This window comes from Euprymna scolopes, chromosome 4 (genome assembly GCF_053919585.1).
Source record: "Euprymna scolopes isolate OS-2025 chromosome 4, ASM5391958v1, whole genome shotgun sequence".
Classification (NCBI taxonomy): domain Eukaryota; kingdom Metazoa; phylum Mollusca; class Cephalopoda; order Sepiida; family Sepiolidae; genus Euprymna; species Euprymna scolopes.
Window position 1 is genome coordinate 175,358,843 of NC_136485.1, and position 26,115 is coordinate 175,384,957.

The following is a 26,115-nucleotide window of genomic DNA, read 5'->3' on the forward strand; positions in this document are numbered from 1 at the left end:
TCAAAATACAGTTGTAAATTAGGTTTTCTGGAAAGTTCCAAAGGATAAAAATAAGATTTCTCCTTAGCAATATTTAATGAAAATGCTCATGAATTTTTTGAACTTTCAACTCTTGTGTAATTGCTCTAGTTGTAATATTTGCATTTTTTTTTTTTTTTTTTTTTCATTTTATATGTTTATCTTCAAAATATCAATATCAAATTTTGAGTCTTTCATTTCATTTCGAATTTTGCAAACTATTTCTGCACAGTTGATTCTCCTCATAGCATTGTCACCATACATTTCACAAATCTTTGAAGAAAAACAAGCCGAGCATGCAAGGTCCCCCTCTTAACAGTGAAAAACTTTCACCAGGACTGCAAAATTAAAAACTCACGGTCTGGTTATTGAGAAAAGTGCAAACAAAAGAACAGATTTCCAGAGTTTGACAAGATACACTTTAAGACTATCACAGGTTAAAAACAATCGAAACATGAAAATATAACTCAACATGAGAATAGTAATCTGAAGAATCCAAATGATAAAGAATTTTATTTTAATCTTAGATCCCAAAATGACAGATTTGTAGTTATATACGCGTTCAGGTGATCATTCAATTGCTACTGCAGCAAAATCTGGTCGATAAGAGCCGCAGATCTCTAAAGACCAGAAATGTTAAACCTACATTGACAGCACAAGAGTTCTGCTGGCTCACAATCACCATTCCATCTCAAACCTGAAACATGGTGCAGGATCATCCTCATCAACCAATCTGCTTAACCCTGTGTTAGTTACCTGGGTGTTCCAAACATGCTTACTCCCATGGGGTGCTTATACATCCCAATACAAAACGTACAGTATTATTTTGTAAAATATATCATGAACCAGCAGGTGTTATCCTGCTGGTTCATGATATATTTTACAGTCCCTGTTGAACAGTTTGAATCACTTGTAGCTTGTTGATATAAAATAAATTATAAAACTAAGGAAAAATTAAGATATTACGTTAGCTAAGCTCATAGTTACAAGACTGAAAGAGTAATAATTTGTAAATAAAATAATCCCATCAAAAAATTATAAGGAAAATACCGAAACATTAATTCAATATTAAATATTACAGATTAGCCTATTGATACATAATAGGCGCTTATATCTCCAAATTTTCATTTCCACTGGAAAAATACAAATCATACCTATGTTAGTTAGCTGGGGTGACTTGTCACTCCAGAAGGACAAAGCAACATATATCAAGGAAAAGATATACCATATCACATGTCAGGAGAGTAATGGGAGGGAAGAAAAGAAATAAGTTGTCAACCAAGAATTATGAGCACTTAAGCAAAATTGTGATGACAAAACACCCAATGGGACTAACACAGGGTTAAGAGGTTTTGTTAGTGCAGCTATGCTGCCCTCTGCAATTCAGGAAAATTGCTTCCAAAACCACTCTCAGATTGGGGATGGCAGCTGAAAATATATATACACACAAAAATTATACATCAAAGCTGATATTAAACCTAACTTTGGTCCATAGGTTTACTTGTTGCAGCTTCTGGGATTTACTGCCTGTCCATTACTATCTTGACCGCCATGGACAGTTGTGCATAGCTTGTATTCATCAAGGACACTGTTTAAGAAAGGAGCTAGCTCACCCTATCGCAGGTGTCATGTCAAGCAACTCCTAAGTTGCATCATTAAATTCAGTGAATACGCATCTTAATTTGACCAGTAGCATCTACATTCAATATTAAGAATTTGTAGACCATTTGATTTTTTTTTGCTTTTTGCTGAAAAAAAAAAAAAAAAAAAAAAAAAAAACTTACCATAAAATATTTGCAAACCTTACAGGTACAATAGAAGTATCTATATATTTATGATTATTTTCTAAAACCTAAAATACAGATTTTAATGAGAGCAAAAAAAAAAAAAAAAAAAAAAAAAAAAAAAACAATAATTCATATTTATTAGATATGTTATAATGCCTATGAATTCCCATTAATCATTTAAAAATGATTGTTTCAAAACTATCAATTTACATAATTTTTTTTTAACATGAAAAGATTTAATTTTTTTTTTATTAATGTGAAGAGAATTCTAGACAAGAACGAAATACTTGCAAATGACGAGACTGATAAGATAAAAAAAATATATAACTTTAACGTATAAATGTATATTTGCACATGCATCCAAGCGCACTTTAAGTCAACTTATGCCTGTTAAGTGCCCATTTTTACCCCTTATAGAGTTTTACCAGTTAAAAACCCATAAAAAGAATGGTCCACAAATATGCAATCATTCACTTTGCAACCTTGTATCTCAGATGTACTTTGGAAGAAAGAAAAGAGACAGACATAGTAAGTTTTATAAATTAGATTAGAATATCCAAAGCTGTCAACTTTTGATATATCGTTTTTTCTTTTAAGATTTGAAGTTGAGATATTTCTCTAATTTTAAACTGACAAAATCCATGTAGCATTTGAAATTGTACAAAAGGAAAAAGTTGAGATTATAAAATAAAAAAGAGTTTGATTTGAAGTCAGAATACAAATTATACAAGAAAAAATCTCATTGTTTCATTAAATGTTGAGTTATAAATACCCACCCACCTAATTCAGCTACAAATTTAAACTCAATTCAGGGTAAGTAACTCTGAATGTAAGGGGGACTGAACTCCTAACTTTTCAAAAGAATTTCAGTTGTATAGGGTGACAAAAAAAAAAAAAAAAAAAAAGCGGGCCCCAACTCTAATTAGGGCCTGTTTCTTAGTGTTTTGTCTGAATGAAAGTAAACTTTGGTCATAACTAGTTTATTATATTCAAAACATCACATCAAAACACTAGGGTCTTTGGACTTTTTTCTCCGTTGACTGTAAAATGCTCAGAAAAACAATTGAATGTCCTGTGTTTTTTTTTTTTTTTTTGGGGGGGGGGTCACCCTGTATAACAAAGTCTATAGAAAAATGGATTGAATTTGTTTTTAGCATATTTTAGATTTGTTTTCAAATGACCCAATAGAACAAATTTGATAAGATTGTCTTTCATATTGGACACTTACACCTCTAACAGTTTTAATTGAAACTTTACTGTTTATTCTATAATAAATTATAAACTTAAGTTCAGGTCTTCAGAATTCTGGTATTAAAAATTAAACTGAAATACAAACTTCTTAAATATAGTTTTTCTACTTCTAGCAAATAAACGTTCTTTTCTCAACTGAAAACTGAATGGCACTCCTGCAAGCCAATCTTAAAAAAAAAAAAAAAAAAAAAAAAAAAAAAAAAAAAAGAAATCGGTCCATTTTAAAGAACAATTTATCAGTTACATTTCAACATGCTCTGCTAATGTACTCAGGCAATCAAAGAAATAACACTGCTTCTAAAAAGTTATCGGCCATGATGGCTGGTTCATCCTCTAAACACTGGCAAATATAAATACACATAAATGCAGAAAAATAAAATGGGATAACACTTAAATTAGGTAAAAAAATCACTTCATTTATTACAGCATTTGATGAATACAAATTATGAGATGAAGGATCCTACTTTCAGATTTTTTGTTGAAGGATATTTTCCCGTATTGACAAAGATTTGATTTATAAATAAAATGTAAAATTTCAAGACTGTTCACTCAAATTTTTTTAATGAAATACATTTAGAATTTTCAAATTGCAGAAAAAAGTTTCAAACTAGCACGAACGATTGCAAATTTTTTGACAAAGTTTTCACTTGAAAGACTTCAGTCGTGCAAATTTTAAATCACATTTTAACTTGTGCAAATTTAACATTTTATAAACTTGTAGAGATTTAAGCAAAAACAATGGAAGTAATTCAAAATATTTTACACTTATGGATGTAAAAGAAAATTCCATGTTGAAGACTCGTTTTCAAATACAAGTGTTTAAGTTCTTTACACTTGATCCATTAAGGTCAAGTGTAAAAAATTTATAAGACCAGAATGGAAATTTGCCCATGCATTGACTAAAAGCCATTGAAAAGTGAGATGATAAAAAATGAAAGACAAAATTTAAATTAAATATCCATGTTCTATTATTTAGATTGTTTCAATATTTTACAATCACCTTAAATAAGAGGATGCAAATGCAATAGTGTACAATCTAAATTTAACAATTGAATTTCAAATAAAAATTCAATAGGAAGACATTCTTCAATATAACATTCCCACCTTAAAAAAAAAAAAAAAAAAATGAACATATCTAATAATATTATGGATATATGTGATGAAAGAGAAAAAATAGATTACAAAAATGTATATTACATTTCAGTATGAGGAAGAAAGCAGTCTCCAGATTTTATATTTTCTTATATTATAGGATGGTTCCTATGATTCAAAGAATCTTTAGGATTGCATCATAATTATGGCAGTTTCAAATAATTTAAGATTGCTGCAAATTCTAGTTGAAGAAAATAGTTTTTATATGAGTAGTACAAAAATAGATGCACAAAAAGTCTGCGTTTCATGAAATGCAAATGTTACTGTTTGCTGCAAAAATGTTGATATTGCTATTAATGCTATACTCGTTAAGTAGCACGGTTGAAATAAGTACTGAAACAATATATATACATCAGATTTCATCAAATGATAAATTTCTGTCTACATATTTGGCTTTTGATCTTTTCTAGTTAAATGTAGCCGTCATCGTCACCATTGACCCATGTAATTTCGTCCAGTTCCATCAGAGATGATTACCAGTAAAGATTTTGAATTGTTCATAAGTGATTCTTGTTTGCGCAACATGTTAATAGGTTTTCTGTCACTTGAGGCATTTCAGAACATCATTATTGATTTATATTTGATTTCTTAGAATTATTTATGCTTCTTGTATATCAAGTTTTTGCTGGTTAATGGTTTGAGAATATTTTGTCTACCAAGACAACATATTCTCCAAATTGTAAACATTTTTGAACTAACAATAAACTTGATATACTAGAAGCAGTACTAATTTAAGCTAAGAAACCAAATATTTAAAAATCCCAACAAGCGATATTAAATGCCTTTAATAAAAGCAATTAATAGTTTGTTAAAAAAAAAAAAATTATTTTTAACATTTATTGGTAATCATCTCTGATGACTGATCTGAAAGGATCTGGGTAATAGGCAACTATGGCAGTTAGATCAGCCAGTTCTTTCCAGAAACAATATGTAGACAGGAATTGCCTATATTTAATGAAAAACGCACACATACGTAGATACATTGTTTCCTTATAAAAGATAGTAGCAATTATTTGTATACATTAACTTAAATTTATTCCAAGCCAAGTGCATTAGTGGAAACGGTCATTTTTCTGACACCAGTTTCGAGACATTTCTATTCCAATACGTAACATCAAATTTAGTTTTCATGTAAAATAGTTTCAGAATATTTTTGATAATTTGTACTCAAATTACTTCTCATTTTGGTTATTTTCACGTTTCAGTAGACATCACCTAAAATGATATTTAAGGGCATATTTAGACTCTGCATTATAGACCATTTCTAACTGAATTAGTTATTTAACCGACGAGGTAGATTGTCAAGTTTTATTATTTGAACATGCAACTTCTAGGAGATCGTTGTTTAGAACTGGTTGATATGCAACCCACTTCATATGATATATGGGCAATTCTATGGTCTTTAGGAGTTTTAAAACCTATTTTGCTTTTAAACGTGTAATATTAGTTCTTGTCCAGAATTGCCCTTATATTAAACAAAAATAACGACAAACCTGCATTATGTATGTACCTGTGGTGAAACAAAAATGTATTTAAAAAAATGCCAATTGATCAAGTAAATTATAAAACAAGTGATTAATGAGAATTCACATGCATTATAATTTTTTTTTTTCAACAATGAGACAAAATGGCTGCTCCTGTCACTGAAGACATTTGATTTTCTTGTTTAAAAATAAGAATCAATTTACATGATTTTTGGAACATGTTTTCATTTAAATCATGAATATGTACATTATACAGATTTTTCTTTATTTTTAATATACAGGCGAATTCTGGACAAGAACTAAATCAGTAACGAGAACCTACTCACATGAAATAGCAAGTTCTGCTTAAAATTTGTTTCCAAAATTCGACAAAGATAATTTGGAAAGATAGATCAGAAAGTCAAAGACTTCATTGAGGAGAGAAAAAAAAAAAAAGACTTCATCAACCAAACATAAATGAAAATAACCAATATGAGAATAGTAGTCAACTAATCCAAATAAAGGTTTACAGATACATTTTAAATTTAACTATTATATTAAACTGAGGTCTTGAAAATTTGCTCATGCATATTTTTGTATACTTATTTCTCTGGTGACGTACTTGAATATTGTTCATTTGTTTTCTCAATGGATAAAAAAAACTAATTCTATTAAAAGATACAGAAACAAGATTTAAATTATGTTGAGCATTTTAATTTTTATTGTACAACATTCAATTCTTTCATAAAGTTAGGTTTTGAATTGTTATAACTGCAAGGTTTCTAGTCTCTAGGTAAAATCAGACAATTTATGATAAAAGTTGTTTTTTTTTATTATTAAACAAAAAGTCAGATTGCTGAAGATGGAACTTTATTTCATAAACGTAGCCTTACACTGCCCTGATAGAAAAGTTGAAAGATGTTAAGGAATGGGGGTTAAGAAATGATGGAGTTGGATCATGGTTTTTTTGTTGTTTTGTTTTTTCCTTTCCAAGAGAAAAGGAAAGAGGCCTACCACCCCACAAACTGCATTCAATCAGGAATGATCGCCACCCCAATCAACTTGTTGCTGGTAAGTGGAGGTGATTTGTTTGGATGTTATTCCCGTAAAAGAGAAAAAAAGCTGCTTGAAATGGCGTTCATTCAACTTTACAAGGGAAAATTTTAGAGCATTTACTAAAGTAGATCTTCCTAGAGACTGGAAATTATTTTGTTTTTCCCATTTTATTTTGTTGCTACGTCATCGTAAGCCTTGCTACTAAAGGGACGTTAAAGTCTTCTAAGCAGCAACCTGGGGAGCAGCAGCTGGGGTCACTTCGGTTGTTGACTGAGATGGGGCAGGGGCAGAACTGCCACCCTCTTCGGATTTACCTGGGCCAGAATCGTCTCCTTTATGGCCACCACTGTCATTCATTCCTGGTTCACCTTCGGAGTGATCTCTTTGCCCAGAACCTGTACGCCCACCCCGTGATCCCCATCTGCCTCGCCTAAAGCTGCTACCACCACCTCTAGAACGCCTGGGTCGTCGCCGGGAAGGAGGAGGTCCACTTTGACCCCCATCATCTTGTGAGTCACCACCATCTCGTGGTGGACCTCCTTGGGAGTAACGGTGCATGGGTGGGCGATAAAACCTACGATAGAAGGGGCGTCGCCGACGGAAGGGGGGCTGTCCATGCATCCGAGAATCACCGTCTCCAGTGTTTCCACCATGCTCATCTTGAGGGATGCTACGAGATGGCATGCCACGCCTTGGACCACGGAAAAAACGTCGCCGTCTCCAATAGGGTCTACGCCTCATTGGTGGCCGGCTGCGATCATCTCCACTTCCACCTCCTTCACCACTGTCCCCATCATCAACGTCATCTTTTGCCTCTTCACCTTCCTGTCAAAGAAAATAAAGTCAATTTTAGCTGAGCACACAATATACAAGGTCTCATACAATTGGGAGAAAAAGAACTAAAAAATCTTGAGACTTTTAACAATACAGTACTGATGCAGAATAAGGCCTGTGCTATAGTTGGAATTTTCCAGGCAGTGTACGTGAAACTGCAGAAAGATTCCAAAATACTGAACCAATGATATCTCCGTAACAAACATCACTTAAAGCATTTACTATCAGTGTGTGTGTGTGTGTGTGTGTGTGTGTGTGTATATATATATATATATAATTTTAAGAGGATTAGAACAGTCTAAAGAGCAGAGTATATTTTAATGTATTACTAAATTCATTAATATAATTAAAATAAAAGAAAACAGTGCTCGTTGTAATGTAAATATATAAGCTCAATAGGCATATGTATCCTAGAGCTATTTTAATATTTAGTAAGATGATTGATAATTTATAATTAAAATTAAAAATCGGTTTCATAAGGAAGAACAAACAAAATCAATAAATTGTACGATCGTTTCGGAAACTATATTTTTATTGAGATAGACAATAAGTCTTGGACAATAATTTTATTTAGTTTTTTGAAACAGTCTCCTCATCAGCAAAAATATTGGGTGTTTTTAAGACCAAAAATAAAACTAGCATTTTTTTTTTTTTTTTTTTTAAAAGGCAGATGTATCTTTTAAAGGTCGCAAATATCGTCAATGCATTCATTGAGATGTTAAATGTAGTTTATAAATGCTTGAAAAAGTTGATATATACAAACTTGCAAAGGAAACGAAAATAGAATATTACCAGTTAAAATCGTTAGTAACACTAATTCCTTTGCAAGTTTGTATCAACTTTTTCAAGCATTCAAAAATTACATTTAACATCCCAATGAATGCATTGACAATGATACTTAAGACCTTTATAAGGCGAACCATTAAAAGATACATCTGCCTTACTTAAAAACAAAGAAAAACCCACCCAATACTTTTGCTGATGAGACGGTTTCAAAAAACTAAATGAAACAATTGTTTTTATTCAAGACTTATTGTCTATCTCAATAAAAACATCGTTTCCGAAACGATCGTGCAATTTATTGATTTTGTTTGTTCTTCCTTGTAAAAGATTTTTAATTGTAATTACAAATTAAAAATCATCTTACTCTTCTCATATATATAATTTTTGTTTGTTACCTTCCAGCAGGTTACGTAAATTGCCCGGATAATTATGACAATAGCACGATCCCTGTTCTGCTCACCAGATCAATAATATCAATAAAATAGTTTTATAACAACTGGTAAAATCTAGCTGAATACAATGCAGGCCATCTAACAACTTGAGTTTTCATTGAAAATTTTGCAAGAATAGAAGATACAAACTCTACAGGGTTTTCAATTTCTAAACTAAAAATCAATAAAGCATCAGGATGCAATCCTCAAGCACCACAAGCTGCTATTTGTGGCTAACACGTGGGCCCCATGTGTGTGGGTGTGTATGTTGGTGGTCGAGGGGGGAGGGGGTCTTACCCATCAGCAGAGGTGCAATTTGCATATTTTAATGCCCCTAAGGGAAAAAGAACTGAAAATGAAAAGACAAGGCACCAGGACATTCAATAAAACTTCCTGATAATTGCAGATTTGTTTATTAATAAAGGGTCATTTTATTATTGTGCCTCCATTTTTTTCCCAGTGAAATGTTATTGATTTTTACATTTTTAAAAATGTAGTTTAAAATTTAATTTGTTGAAATTTTTAAAAGATTGTTTTATATATAAATATAACATATGGTATTAAAAAAAAAAAAAAAAAAAAAAAAAATGAAGGGTCACGTTCAACTGGAACTCGCCATCGCATTCATGAATCAATTTGATTCAATTTAAACGTCTAATAAAACAAACTAATAGTAATTGTTATTTAGATATGAAAACATTCATTAGTTTATAAAATTAAATTCAAAAGTTTATATGATATGTGGTACTACAAATTAAAAATCCAAGATTTTATTAAGTACACTAACCTTCAAATGGCATCTTTCAAAATTTGAGGCCAATCAAATTAGTTTACAATAAAGTATAAAGTGAAGCAATTGTTGCAGTTTTACAAAATTTGCATATTTTTATGCAAATTTGGATGGGAATACTGTTTATTCAAACCAATGGTTTAAGCATTATTCAGACTGCTCAGTCTGCAGAATGAAATAAGCAGATTTAAAATGCAGCCATACATACAAATGATTCTGAATATGCGAGTTGCCAAATTCGGCAGTTTTGGAAAACAATTCATTTTGGCTTATAAATTGAAATTGCAAGAGATAGGTATTGAAGAAATCAGAAGTGTATTTTCAACATTTTGTATTATGTCAATGAGAACGAAGTGTTCAAAGTGGGTGCCACATTTGTTTAGATAACAATCTGAGTTTGAGCATGGTTTCAACACAAAATGTCAACATGTGACAATGGATGAAACCTGGATTCAGATCTGCAGTCAACTCATTGGACAACAGTGAGTGAAAGCCATCTAATGATGAAAATATCAGTATGCAACATTTTGAACAATATCAAGATATAAAAATTTTTTTTTTTTATATATTAACTTGAGAAAGAGCCAATTGTCACAAAAATGTAAAGGTCACTATATCAACTTGATTGCAACAATAAAATGATAAATTGCAATTTGACATGCGTCAACATCCATGCTATTCTCCAGAGAAATTTCATTTCAATGAATCAAAAGCTAAAATGTAATTTGAGGTCAAAAAACAAATTCTACAAAAAGGCATAAACTTTTTTAATCTCACTTTTTAAAAAGAATTTTGAAAATTAAGTATAATTAAAGTATTAATTTTATTAACTGAATCAAATAGTTAAAACTCATCTAATCTAAAATTCTTTCAATGATTTTTAAAAACTAGAATCTATACAATTCTACAATTTAAATGATTTCACAAGATTAAATTCATTTTATTTAAAATGACATTTTTTAGAAAAAAATCTTATTTATGAATCTTTCTTTGATCGTACAGTATTTTTTTTTTTTTTTTTACAAAAAAGGTAGTCAAGGGCCAGAAGCAACTCAGGGATAAGGGTCATTGTGTGTAGAGTAATCAATGGGATAGTATCGTAGTAATCGTTAGTATTCGAGATTTGATAGAGGTCTTAAGGGGGCAGTTTATCAGCAATTTGTTTATGTTGGACTTGAAGACATCCAGGTTATAGTCAGGTGGGAAACAGGCTAACGAAAGAGAGTTCCACAGGCGTGCACTTCTAAGAAAGAAGCTTACGTTTCGGTTTTGGCACAGCTAAAGAGTGGGGAAAATTTTTGACAATGGTTTCAACTAGACGAGTGTTTATCGTGAAACATTGGCGAGAGGGGATGAGAGATTGGAGCTCAGACGAGCACTTGCCATGGAAGTAACGATAAAACAGACAGGCTCGCAACATCTCCTGTGGGAGAGGTTGCAGGGAAGAGAAAAGGGCATCCCCCCACTAAGCCACGGACCCTATTGTGTTCTGTCAAGGGAGGATAGGCTGTTTTTAGCAGCTCCTGCCCATATGTGGCAGCAGTACTCCACCTTTGGACGTACTTGGCTTTTATACAGATAGAGAATTGCATCAGTAGTGAGATATCTTGTGGAGTGGTAGAAGGATCCTACCATTTTTCCCCTCGCGACCTTGGCAATTGACTTGATGTTCGCATTCCACTTCAGGTCAGGAGTAAAGGTCAAACCCAGAAGCTTATCAAAATATGCAGCTTCCCCTAGACGAGAGCCATTCATTTCAATTGATGCCAGATGGGGATCAGAGCGTTGATGTAAAGATAGGAGCTTGGTTTTAGATGCATTAAAAGTAACCAGCCACCTCTTCCCCCATTGCACCACGCACTCAAAATCAGAGGAGAGAGAATCAGAACTTTGTCACTTACAGCCTTAGATGTATTGCCATAGATGGTCGTGTCATCAGCATAGGTGTCAACGAATGATTTAAGTATGTGTTTTGGGAGATCATTGATGTAGATCAGGAAGAGAGTTGGGCCTAGAATGGACTCCTGAGGGACTCCAGCATTAATACTCTGGGCCTTTGATTTCTGCCCATCAACCATTACTCTTATGAGCCTATCAGAGAGAAAAGATTTAATAATTGAGAAAATCTTTCCAGTTATACTGTAGCTGGAAATCTTGTGAAGTAGGCCTTTATGCCATACTTATCAAAGGCCTTTGATATGTCAAGAGCAATTGCCCTAGAAAGGGAGCCTCTGAATTGTATTTTTTTTTTTTTTTTTTTTTTTTTTTTGAGAGTTCAGGCTAAAGAAAAGTATGAAAATTACTTGAAGGGGTAGAGATCCTTTTTGCAGATTGCTAGACTTAGGAATACCCTCCTTGACTGTACTAACCTAACAGAAGTTTAACATGCAATGTGAACAGCTGTCTCACTCATATCACAGCCCCAAATAGTAGCCCCTTTACATCCAATGCCTTGTGTGGGTGAACAAGAAAAAAAAAGAAAAAAAAAAAAAAAAAAAAAAAATCAAAAGGAGTTGCAACACATTACCTCCCTGGCAGCACCACGGCGCCTTCTATTCCACCACCGCCGTCGATATCTGCGTCGATCTGCAGCATATTTGCTACCCTGCACATGATTTCCACCAGGTCCAGTGACATTGGCAGCTTCATTGCCCTACAATATGAATACACATTTCAAATTACAAATTTTGTTTGAAAACATTTTTTATTCAAACACAAAATTCTTTACCAATAAAAAAAGCACCTGTTGCTGAAGAGAATTGCCATTCCTGTCTCCAGTCAGGATTTCTTAAAGATCATTTTTTTGTTTGATCTAAAAGACTGATTCATGTGGCAAAATAACAAAAACTCCAGTTTGGAATATTCTATTACTATTCTCATATTCAACAAGGCAGCATGTTTAAATCCCAACTATAGACAATAACATTTAACAAATATCTATCCCATTGATAACAGGTTAATTCACTATTCTGTACAAGTTTCCATTCATGAGGGTTCCGTTCGAAATCCATTCAGGAGTTTGAAAAGTCTATTAAAAGGTGGGATGTTACACTCGTTTAAACAAAAATTGAAAATAAAATAGAAATACAAGTCTTCATTTAAATTTATTAAAACATTTTATTTAAATATATTTGCGGGGGTACAAAATTTTATGACTATGTTAAAGACCAAATTTAAACCCGTTTGAAAACATTTTAGATTATGAAATTAAAAATAAAAATGAATACGTCAGCTGACCAGTTTCGAAGCTCGTTCAACAGAGCTAAAATCGAGCTAAATTACGTTTTAAAAAGAAAAAGGGGGAACAATGAATCGGAGATGAAGCAGGGAGAAAAAGGTGGATAATTAATTATTAAATAGAAACTAGATTAAGCCCCAAGATTGTCTTTTTGTTTACAGTGCCATAATTTTATTATTTACTACTTATTCAATGTATCAAACTACACGTGATACCATTGCATATGGTGAAATATACACAACATTCTCAAACTAGACAATTAACAATTTTAATGAGATTTGAAATTTTTGTAACAAAAATTATTCAGATTAACACTTATTAGAAATAATCATTGATAATTATCGAATGTGATTACACAAGATTTAAAGTGGCTAACACCTAACATTTTTTCCTGAAACACTTTCAGGAAAAAAAAAAAATTTTTTAAAATAAAATAAAAATTTAGATATGAAAAATAAGCTTTATGTTATGCAGATAAAAAAACTTGTCATATTAACATCGTTCATTGTTTTGCATGCTTTTAACAATCCTCTTTTGTCACAGCCTATATACCTGTACTTCTTTATGAATAAAGCCTTGTTCACAGGTTATCATTGACCTTCCGTGTTGTCCTCACAAATTTATTCAAGAAATCCAACTTAAAAATGGACCAGTTCTTGAAGCCACAGCGTTTCGATGATAGCCCTTCAGCACCTGATTCTTCAGACCATTCGCTCCACACATTTAATTTCTTAAACGCAATCAACTGCCAACCCACTGACAAACTGAATGTCTTTATTCCACATCCAGCACACAAACTAATAGCAAATTGTGACTTATGAAGCTGCCATCTCAAAATTCCAATCTCTTTTTGTAAAACCCTCAAATATACATTCTAGGCATCTTCTGGCAAGTTCTAAGCAGGAATCGGGTGAAACTATTAATGACTTCTTGCAGAAACTGGACTTATTAACTGCCAATTGTCACTTCGAGGCAGTAACTGCAGATGAACACAGTGATCAAGCAGTTTGCGACGCCCTCATAACAGGTATCCGTTCTCAGGCAACCTGGCAAAGACTTAGATGGAACACTTAGATTAAAAGACACCCCTGACTTAGCCCATTCGCTAGAAACAGCCCAGAGACAAGCCGAATCTTATATCAACCTCACACCATGTGGCGCCATCGCCGAACCTTCAGTGTCTGGCAAGTTCCTGTTACTTCAGAAAACCTCTGCTGTGACTGGAGAGAAGTGCTTCTTCTGTGGTAATCGACGACATCCACGCATTGTGTCCTGCTCGTAATGCAGTTTGTAATAGTTGTGGCAGGAAGGGGCATTTTCAGCTTGTCTGTTGATCAAACCATGTCCCTAGGAAAGTAACCTCGGCCTGCGAACTATCACTCGCATCCATAGTAACTGCTGCATCACCCGATTGCCTATCAAAAGCTATAATCAAACTTTCCGTGAATGGGATAATCCTAGAAGCCCTTGTGGATACTGGTAGCTTAGAAAGCTATATATCAAACATCCATAAATTTGGTTGGTCAAAGCAAACTTCCTGCAGGAAGATATCAATGGCGTCAAGCAACACTTTAGGTCACTGCTATGTGACATTATCATATGAAAGATCTACCCACGTTTTAAACTTTCAGTCCTCGCTTCCCTCTGTTCAGATGTCTTACTTGGACATGACTTTCTCAAACTACATTGCAAAGTAGAAATACCCTTTGGGAGGTCATAGAGATCCCTTCACCATATGCGCCGTAATGGCATCCCGTCTTATTTCCCCACCATTATTTGAACATTTAGCACCTGCTTGCAAGCCCATTGCTACAAAATCCAGAAGACACCGATCAATCAACAGTTTATTCAAGCTGAAATTCAAAATCTAAAACCCTCTCATTCTCCCTGGAGAGCACAGGTACTAGTAACCACCAACGATCCAAGCAAGCGCCGCCTTGTCATTGATTGCAGCCAAACCATCAATCGGTTCACTTACCATGATGCTTATCCTTTACCAAGAATCGATGATCTAGTCCGCAAAATTGCTTGTTATTCGGTTTTTACTACCCTTGACTTACGGAATGCGTATCATCAGATACGGATACTAGAAGAGAAAAAATTCACAGCCTTCGAAGCCTGTGGGAACCTATACCAATTCTGCCACATTCCATTCGGTGTAATAAACCGTCTATAGACAACCTAATAAAATGGGAGAAGATCACCGACACTTTCGCATACGTCGATAACATCACTGTGTGGTCGTACAATGAAAGAACATGAAAATCTTAATCACTTCTTAGATGTTGCTAGGAAACAATAAGTTTCAACGAGAACAAAAGCATTATACGAACAGAGAAAATCACCCTCTTAGGGTATAAAGTGTCATTGGGAGTTGTAAAGCCAGACCCTGAACGATTCTGGGCTTCAAGACATCTACCTCTAACACAAAATGCGAAATCACAGCAGCGGGTCGTCAGTATGTTTTCATATTATGCTTAATGGATTCCTCGCCTCTCAGACAAAATCGAGTCTTCCCTCTACCAGAATCCTGCTCAACCAATTTCTCCAACCTCAAAGAAGAACTTGAACACGCTTCCCTTACAGCAATCGATCACAGCATACCCCTTACTGTAGAAACCGATGCCTCTGACATTGCTCTGGCTGCCATCCTCAATGAGAATGGGTGTCCAGTTGCTTTTTCTCGATCACTTTCAGTCAGTGAACAACTACTGACCAAGTGGAATGACTGAATGCAACCCTATGGAAAACATTGAGGTCGAAAAAGTTGCCAATTTCTCATTGGGAAACAGTTCTACACGATGCCTTACACTCCATCCGTTCCTTACTGTGTACTGCTATTAACGCTACACCTCACGAGAGGATATTCCAGTTCAACCGTAAAATCAACATCTGGCACCTCTCTTCTCCATTGGCTTTTAAATCCAGGTTCAGTCCTGATGAAACTTAAACTACGGTTATCTAAGTAAGAGCCATTTGTCGACAAAGTCGAGTTGCTGGAATACAACCCTCAATATGCCCACGTTAGACTCCCAATTGGGAGAGAGGAAACAGTGTCGCTGCGACAACTTGCTCCAAAACCGCAAGATACACAGACGCACTAATGACGGTACTAATCACAGGAAGCTGAACCGCTACAACCAGATACCTCGTTAGAACTTTGCATATCTGAAGAATCACGGGAAATTTCATCCGCCGATATAGCGCCCGATAAAAACCCATCACAACTTATTCGTAAGCAACGTGTCCACCCCTACCACCTGAGAAATAGAGATGCTTAAACTAGAACTTTTGTGTATCATTCCATAACCCCACTCTGAACATTTTCCACCCGGGGTGAATGTCATTAACATCGTTCATTGTTTTGCATGCTTTTAACAATTTTTTTCCTTCCGTTACAGCCTAAATACCTGTACTTCTTGATGAATAAAGCCTTGTTCACAGGTTATCATTCGCCTTCTGTGTTGTCCTCACTACAAAACTTATTTAAAATAAAATTTTTATATTTAGCAACAATTGTTTGAAAATGCATCCTATATTTTAAATTTGAAGAAATCTATCAGCTTTGCTTAGAACTTCAATCGAATAGAGTGAATAACCTAATCCCTCAATTTGCAATCCTGTTTATTTTATAAACAAAATTTTCTCTTTACAATGTACATTTCTTTCTATTGTGTCAAGTTTTAAGGCTAGAATTTTTTATAAATTCGTTTAGTATTAAAATAATCTAACTAGATCCATTATCATGGTTATGAATCATTAAGTTCAAAGCGTTAGTTGTTGAAACGAAGTCCAATTTCATCACATTTTCAACAAGTATTTGGGTTATTTTCAATGTTTGGCTGGATTTGATTGAATTCCTTTTAGGATTAATTTTCACGCATTTGAATTTTGCAATATGCTGAAAATTGACTTTTGAACTCATGGCACACAAGATAGCAAATTTTGTAATTTCCAACAGTCTCAATAGTTAATTAACTACCAAAATAAATTAAATGTAAGTTTGGCAAAGATTTCTGGGCTCATAAGTTTCAAACATTTTTATTTGGAATACTTGCCAATTAACAGGTAGAGTGGCAACGATTGTATTCCAAAGGAAATTTGCAATTAAACAATTTAAGTTTACATTTGTAAAAATATTTTTAATGAAAATTTCGTCCACATTTGCAATGCTGTAAAAACACGACTGATGGTATTTCCCCACCCATCAGTCACAAAATGTCAATATTTTATAAAAAAAAAAAAAAAAAAAGTTTTGTTTATTTGCATTTCAAACTTATTGCATCTAACGCCCTCCCCCCAATAAGACTGGATTGGCTAGTATACAATTGACAAATTTCTTACCCAACTTAACAGCCCAAGTTTCAGTCAATCATTTCCATCTCTATACACGCCATACATATATACATTGAACAAATGTAAACATTTTCACCTGATGAACATTTTCATTGTGGCTAGTCACAAATCTGGACGAAAACATGATAGGCCCAAATCTACAAGTTCTCTGAAAGAGTTCGCTTCAGTTAAGTGATTTGCATTCTTTTAATAGTGGAGAGACTGAACAAACAAAATCAGTTACTGGTAAATCGTTTGATTACATACCATCTGTCATCACCCACCAATGTTTCTATTTACTTATGGTGATGTAGGAACTAATATGAAATTATCACTGTATACACATATTTCTGAAATAATACTTTACTTTTATACAAATCAGTTCTGGATTTAAATTCTTCCAATAAATTTAGAAGCATCATCTTGAGGATGAGAATTAATGTACCCACTCAAAACTGACAAAAAAAAAAAAAAAAAAAAAAAAAAAATGCAGTTCTATTGTCAAAACACTGATCATGAAATGTAAGAACTAAAATGACAATAGGAAGGATACAAAGCTGCTAAAAGCCCAACACTGATTTATGATGCAAGGAGAGGAGGTGGGGGACTACAGATTATTCAATCAGAAAAAAAAATAAAGTCATCTTACCTTTTCTCCTTCGACGACGTCAAACTCGACCTTTTCACCGTCTCCAACACTCCTCAGATATTTCCGAGGGTTGTTTTTGATTATAGCTGTCTGTTGAGTAAGAAAAAAAAGTTTGATGTCAATTTTAGATTTACTTTCAAGTGAATGGAACTTATTTAAGGAGAAAACATTTCCCATAACATTTAGACGAGTGAAGATTCAGTTTTTAAAAGCATAAATTAACAATACTTAATCCCAACTTCCCTAATTCTAAACAAATTATATCGGCATTTTAAAAAATTCAGAAATCATTTTTGAATGTGAAAGATTAATAAAAAAATAAAATAAAAACAAAGTCAACTTGATTATGCACGATTCTAAAATTATTTCTGCCTAAAATTCAAGTTTAGACAAAAGGTCTAAGTTCTTTATTAGCATTCTTAGACTAATTGTTCCATTATTTTAATGAACATAAATTTGAAAGTTCACAATTGTGTAAGAATTAAAAATTGCTAATATAATAAAATTTATGAACAGTCATTTGTATGGATTTAAACATTGTTAATCATCAAGAGTTTCATTTGGAAAGAACAAAACTTTATATTAAGAGGATAGCTTCTTTTTTTTTTTTTGCTTTTTTACATCTTCACTAAGAATTTTATTGCTAAAACAAGTTTTGCAAGAGGAATTTTAGTTTTTATTCTATCAAGATATATGTTTTAATAATGTGGAGATATAATTTAGATTAAACTTACCTGATGTACAAAGACATCTTCCTTTGTATCTTCCCTACAAAGAGAAAATATTTAAGAGAATAATATTTGAAATTAAATTATAGAAAAGTAAAATCAATTTAAATAGAAAAACTTAATTCCCCATTTTTACCTGTTCTACTAGATGTCAATCTTTGTCAGTACAGAACTAATAAGACAAAACCAATCTATATATCTAGAAAAGTGAATGTGTCTGTACATTTCCCTTCACAATAACTGTCAATTTTTAGTCTACAGGCTCGAAATTTGATATACAGAGTACTGAGATTTGGGAAAATCCCTGTGATCGGTTTTCGGCAAGAAATTTGTTGATTAAGGGGTCAAAGTTCAACAATTTGACCTTTGAGAACTCTACCAAACTCAGACAATTTGGGGTCTAAATACTTGAAATTTTAGATCTAGGTTCCTTGGACATGGATCTAACTTAATAACTTGATTTGAGCCCTAAACAATGTTAAGGGGTCATAATATGGTCATAATAGGGGTCAAAGTTAAAAAAAAATTACCTTTTTTTGCTCAACATACACATACACCTCCAAATACCCGGGCAACGCCGGGCACCAATGCTAGTTATAAATAAAGGTAAAACTAATTTCAGTTTCAAAGGTTGGTAATGTTTTAATCCTATCTATTAGAACAAGAAAATTGTTTTTATGAAAAATAATTCCGAGGCTTTCATAGGATCTTAGTGATGATTCTTCATACATAATTTACATTCTAAAATGTCAAAATTTTATAAGAATCATCTTATGAACACCTCATTAATTGAAGAATTGACATTTTATGTAACTTTAGAAATGGCCAGTATCCCATGACAATTTAAAGCAAAGATATTATTCAGAACGTCACAACTACAAAATTATAATTACATCCTTTAGATAAACCCAATGGGAATTTAATCAAAAATATCTCCAAGACTGAACGTCAAATTACATTATGTTTCAGACCTTTTTAAAGATTGTGATAGAGGTCAGTCTGAATTTTGTCGTGATTGTTAAATTAGACCAGATTTTCTTAAAAAAAAAAAAAAAAAAAAAAAAAAAAAAGTTTATTCTTGGGAAAATCTAACAAGGCATATCATGACTTGGGCATAAGGGGCTACTATTTAGGGACCATGCCTAGGAAAGATTAACAAGATGTTGGTTTATGTTACATTTAATTTCTGCATATCAGTAGTCAGGAAAGCAGATAGCAGGAAGGGAATTTTAAAATCTAGCTGTTCAAGGAAAAGAACATTAGAGTAGAAAGCTTTCTGGCATTTAGGAGCCTCAGTGAAGAGGCGAGACTTTGTAGCTAAGCAGATTTGTCTGGGACATGTACGTCACGGAGGTACAAGTGCAATAAGTTCAGAGCACATTCCATTAAAATATTTGTAAAGCAGGCACAGGAGTGTAACATTGCAGCGATAGGACAGAGGTTGGAGCTTAGTTGACAAAGTGGGATCTATTAGATCGAAGACTTTTTGGACCCTATCCAAGTGAGAGAAACTAGTGGTAGATGCATCAGTCCAGATGTGCAACAGTACTCAATTCACATGGGCGAATGATGGCCTTATAAAAGGTACAGGATACCCTCAGGTGTGAGTGGTCTTCTAGCGCGATAGAGGGAACCCACCTTCTTTGCAGCAGCCTTCGCAATGTCCTCAATGTATTTGTTCCAGTTCATATTGCCTGTGAATGTTAAGCCAAGGAGTTTGAAAGAATTCTCAGGTAGGATTTAATTTGTCATGGATATCAGTAGTTAGAGAGGCTTCTTCTAATTAAACAATTTCAGTTTTTTTAATTTGACTAAACTTTAACTAGTTTGTGGTTTCTAACACTAAAATAGTGTCACTATGATAAATATCCTTAATTTCCAGAACTTTGAAATAACAAAATGAGTTTTAGACATGTTACAGTTTTGCTGCCAAATCAGAAAAATAAAACCTATTATAGTTTGACATCTTAAAAGGCCACTACATTTAACATTCAAAACAATGTAGTCAAATCTGAAGATTTTAGTTTAATTTTTTGATGAAAATGCAATGTATAAGTGCCTTACATAAGTTTCCAAACTTTTGTATAGACATTTAAAATTGTCGTAGACTTGAAAATTCAGTATGTTATTGCTATACATACTATGAGATGACCGACCACTTTGATTTCAGGTTCAAATGAACAGCTAGAGCAGGAATTGGAATACACCCTACCATTGTCACAACCAGTGAATTTTCTAAATCTGGATGCAAGAACAATTTAAAAAGATATGCAATAAAATTTTTTACAAACTTGGAAAAATGCCACAGAAACATGGAATGCTTCAGACTTTTTGGACTATCTTGCATGAATCAAGCATCAGTTTTTGAGTGGCATAAGAGATTCAAGGAAGGCAGACGACCAGAGTTGATTGGCCAAATAAAGAATTTCATGGATAATGATTGCATGTCTAGAGACAATAAGTGCACAGTTTGCTATCAGTGTAGGACAATTATTTGAGGAACTGAAGATGTGGAAGATTTGCAAAATTTGTCCCAAGGGTGCTCAGAAAATCAGAGAGAAAGATGTCACGACCAAGATGAGCATCAAGACAGTTCCTCACCCTCCCTATAATTCAGACCTTGCTCCCTTTGACTTTTGATTATTCCCTAAGTTCAAGGAAAACCTTAGACTGTCTGAGGAGATGAAAGAGGCTGTGATGAGGGTCATTGACATGACCACACGAGGACTTCCGTGGGGCCTTCCAGAAGCTGTTGAAAACGGTGCAAGTGCATTGCAGCCAGAGGAGATTACTTTGAAGGAGACTAGAATTTCATGTGTACTATCAAAAGTGCCTATATGAAAAAAGTCTGGAAACTTGAAGGCAATTTTTTGATAGCACATTCCTAACAAGCAATATTTTTATCACTTGCCAATTGTCTCCAACATTGGGATCAAGATTTGTTTTACATTATCATTTTGTACCATACAATAGATGTAGAAAATTCTGGAAAGTTATAAGTTTCTTTAGTTTCTCCTAGATGAACTGGAAACAGATAGGCAATGCTTCAACTAATGATCAGTTTACATTGGTTTCACGATGTTGAGGAATTCTTTGATAAAAAAAAAATCTTACAGTGGAGGGTTGGAAGTTGGATGATCTAAGAAAGCTTGGATGCAAACCAAAGATTTTAAACAATGAAATATGAATGGGATCAATTCTCAAAACCCGCTAAGCTTGGCAATTGCAGGCCGTCTCCAGTTGTGAAACCTAAGGGAGATAATCGGATAAAAATGGCGACACTTTTGTACAGCATAGTCGAGTTTGACATGTGACAGCACATCTTGCAGAGTTTTTTTTTTTTTTACAGCTGATTAGAATAACATACTTGATCAGGTGTTGAAGTAGCAATACCACACTATTTTTTTTTTTTTACAGCTGATTAGAATAACATACTTGATCAGGTGTTGAAGTAGCAATACCACACCATTTTTTTTTTTACAGCTGATTAGAATAACATACTTGATCAGGTGTTGAAGTAGCAATACCACACCATTTTTTTTTTTACAGCTGATTAGAATAACATACTTGATCAGGTGTTGAAGTAGCAATACCACACTATTTTTTTTTTCTTTACAGCTGATTAGAATAACATACTTGATCAGGTGTTGAAGTAGCAATACCACACCATTTTCTTTTTTTTTTTACAGCTGATTAGAATAACATACTTGATCAGGTGTTGAAGTAGCAATACCACACCATTTTTTTTTCTTTAGATAGAATAAACTCTAAGCATTATTGAAAAGAGCATAAAAAACAAGGAAATATCTTTAATTTTATTAGAACTGTAGTTACGACCATTCAGTCGCAAAAAATGTAATTCACTGGACATTTTGCGTTAAGTCAGTCTAATTCAAATGCATATAAGCTTGTGACTGAAAATGAAATTTGCACAATTTACAGATTAATCCAGGTTTAAAAGGCTGTATCTTCAAATCCTTTGAAAATATGAAATTTTGACCATATACCATGAAGGTTTAGTTGGCATTATTTATGACCAGCTCACTTGGTAACTTACAAACTAATTAGCATATTCCAGTTTCATTTTAACAGCTATAAAAAAAAAAAAAAAAAAAAAAAAAAAAAATGGTATTTCATAGGAAATATTATTCTGATGGACATTATCAGATGCCATTATAACATGAAAAATCCAAGATGGCTACCATGACAATTAAAATTAAAATATGACTTGTAGCATATCAAATTAAAGGAAATTTTGTAGAGAATTGTTTTCAAGTACATCATTTAACTAATTAGCCTACTAATCAGCATAATTAAGTTTCATTTTAATGGCTTTAAGTAGAAGCAGTTTAAAAAATGAGAGGTAAGGCTTTATCATCAAGCGAAACATTCTGATGGACATTATCCACAACACTAAAAAAAAAAAAAATTAAAATATTGCTTTTAGCATATAAAATGAAAGGAAATTTTGTACAAATTACAATTGTTTTCAAATACATAAAAACTAATTACAATAATTAAATTTCATTTTAACATCCTCAAGTTACCATGACAATCACCGGATGAGTTTCTATCATTTTGTATAATTTTTTTTTTTTTTTTTAAGTCACTGGAGACGTCAAGACAGACATTTTTTTCTTGTTCTCATGTAACGCTTGATATTAATTGTTTTTTGAACAGAATAAACATAACACCAAAAATTTATCGAGGTAGGTAGAAGAGTAACTTGCCTTTGATAACATTTAGTATATATTTGTTTGACAACTTTTTTCCTAACTAGATTGTAAAACAAACCCAAAAGTTTGTCTTAACTGGATAAGTGGTTTGTATGTTTTAACTCATTTAAAAGTGTGGTCATTGTCGGTCATTTTTCAAAGAAATTAAAAATTTTTTTTACCTTTCCATAATTAAAAAACTCATTTTTAAATAACAAAAATAAAATGAATACTTATCTTCATAAGTTAGTTGACGAACACTTGTTTAGATATTTTTTGTGCACATCTCGGCACACAAAAATTTTATTTATATGCGGTTGTCAATATTTCTATCAATTCGTGCATAAGTTTTTATCCAATTCTCTCCAAATTTTCAGACAAAACAAAAATTAATAGTCGCTATTAGTGTTTGAACAGCTTATATCTTTGTATTACAAAACGTTAACTTTGAGGTTTTATTTGCAATTTGAAAACCAAGCAAAAAAATTTTTTACATTGTCAGTTATTCTTAAAAAAAAAAAAAAAAAAACTTTTCTTTTCCATAATTAAAAACTTGTTTTCTAAATAAAAAAAATGAATACTTTATGGTTGTAAGTTAGTTGAATGTTTTGTTTATAGATTTTGTGTGCGTCTCAGCACAAAAATATTCTCATGTTTATATGCGTTTGTCAATATCGATTTGTGCATAAATTTTTATCCAATTCTTTTATTTTAGGACAAAGGAAATTAATATTATATTCGCTATTAAATAGCATTTGAACATTTAGCATTTAAATAGCGATTTCTTTGAATATACAAATCACAACAAAAATATTAAAATACCATTTTAAAATTTTGTGAATCCAGTTATAAGTTTTATTTTGATGGAGGTAGGAGAAATGTACTTGCTACTTATTTAAAGACAGTGTCAAATTAAGTAGCAGTGAGCGTCTTTTCCAGCACTGAACGTTATGGTGTCTGGTGTTGCTAGTTAAAGATAAGTCTGATTCCGACTACTTCATGTTTTGCTTTCAATCAGTTCAATGTTTCACGTTTTCTTTTCGAACCGTTGGAATTTGTAGTTTGCCACTGTATTTTATGACAATTTTGTTGTTGGTGGGGGGGGGGTACAGATCTAACACTTCACATCAGGAGAAGGTCAAACAAGTTTGTATAAAAAAAAAGTACACATTTCGTCAAGAATTTTCTGGACTTTTTTTTTTTTTTTTTTTTTTTTTTTTACATACTATTTTGATTAACTAGTTCATTGCCATTTTATGGTTTTATTATAATGCAACAGGGAGCTGATATGATTGCAAGAGTTAGAAGTTCAGAAATTTCTGTAATTATTACTAACCAGCATTTCTGCTGTTGATTAATATCAGACATGTACACACACAATGTGATGTATTAAAACCTGTTGCGAGAAATGATACGAATGGGAGTCTTAAAAAGGATTTAATCTGATATCGCAGAATCTGGAGAGTATTGTTTAGGTATGGGCAAAAGTGGACGAAAAAGTCAGATCGCTATGCTTCTTATAGTTATTATTTTAGTTTACATTTAAATCTTGATTGCGTTTGAAAGATAAAAGATCAAACTAAGTCATTAAAAGGAAGAACTTACAATGATAAATGTTAAAAAATTCATTTGAATTTTAAGTTTGAATAAATCACCTTTAAAAAAATCTCTAGGAAAATAATAAATTAAAGTCTTAAGACACTAAAATTGAGGAAAATGTACGTTTTAATTGTATAATCATAAAATGTTTATAAAGCATCTCCACTCATGTAAACAAATTGTAATAATTTTGTTGTAATAAAGAAAATGCTTAATTAGAATAATTTTGAATTTACAATCTTTTTCTCTAAAGAGTTTCATATTTAACTTGCCACAAGTTTTTATTCAATAATAAAATTATTTGTCAATGTGTTCCTCGAAAATTTTTGTAAAAATGTTCAAGTCTAGCAATTACATTACTAGATTTATTCATTTAAATTAAGCTGAAACAATTTTGATAGATCTTAAGTTTGAAATTTATTTACAAACAAAATTAAATTTATTTTGCTATTCTGTTCACCCATACTTCAAATTGTTAATCTCATTTTTAATTATTTTTTTTACAAAATCATAATTTTTTAGCACTAATATTTACACATTACATTTTACACATTACCAAATACAATGGAAATAATATTGCATTAAAAATTTCCCCAGAAACTTAATTCCGTTTATGCTCTGCAGTTTTTGGTAAATAAAAAATACTGATTAAACAATACTTAATTCAATGATATTGATAGTTTGAGAATTTTTTCAAGTTATATCAATTTCATTAACAGACTTTAAGGGCTTCTCCATTATATTGCTTAAATATTAAACAATGCTTTATTTTCATAAGAAAAATCCATGCATTTTTCTTAATACTTAAAACTATAACTTAAAATGCTTTGTTTACAAAAAATACATTTTCACTAGGATTTTTTCTTTTTTTTTTTTTTAAATGGGTCCATTATATTCTGTGATTGTTAGATCACAGAAAATAATGGACCCATTTTTTATAACTGGAAACTTGTTTTAGTCATAAAGAATGGGGAGTTCTTTGGTTAGTAGATATACAGAAGTTATAGTAGGATCAGTTGAACAAAAAACCATTGAAGTGATGAGGATTTGAAAGGAATAAAGATCAGGTCAAAGGTTATTTTAAAGTCCAGTTTACATTTCAATTTTTTTTTCTAAACTTAAAATAAAAATTCTAAATATACAATGTAGCTTTCTTTTCAAGCAAATAGTTTTGGTAAATTTTTACTTGGTTTCCACCATAGCATTTTCCTTTAAAATGTCTTGAATGTTTTCAGTATGTTGAAAATGAATATCGTATTTAAATTTTCTGCAAATAGTTTTCCAGA

The 26,115-nt window shown here is 32.4% G+C and overlaps 1 protein-coding gene across 1 annotated transcript in view; it reads right to left on the reverse strand.

The window, feature by feature from the left end:
• Positions 1-6,524: 6,524 nt before the first annotated feature.
• LOC145270303 (uncharacterized) overlaps positions 6,525-26,115 on the reverse strand; it is a 30,515-nt gene continuing 10,924 nt past the window's right edge. The window contains exons 3-6 of the mRNA XM_080125952.1: positions 18,522-18,555; positions 17,788-17,877; positions 12,093-12,218; positions 6,525-7,552 (exon numbers count right to left, since the gene is read on the reverse strand). Coding sequence (XP_079982078.1) covers positions 6,950-7,552; positions 12,093-12,218; positions 17,788-17,877; positions 18,522-18,555 — 853 coding nt within the window. The 3' untranslated portion in view covers positions 6,525-6,949. The remainder of the gene's footprint in view (positions 7,553-12,092; positions 12,219-17,787; positions 17,878-18,521; positions 18,556-26,115) is intronic.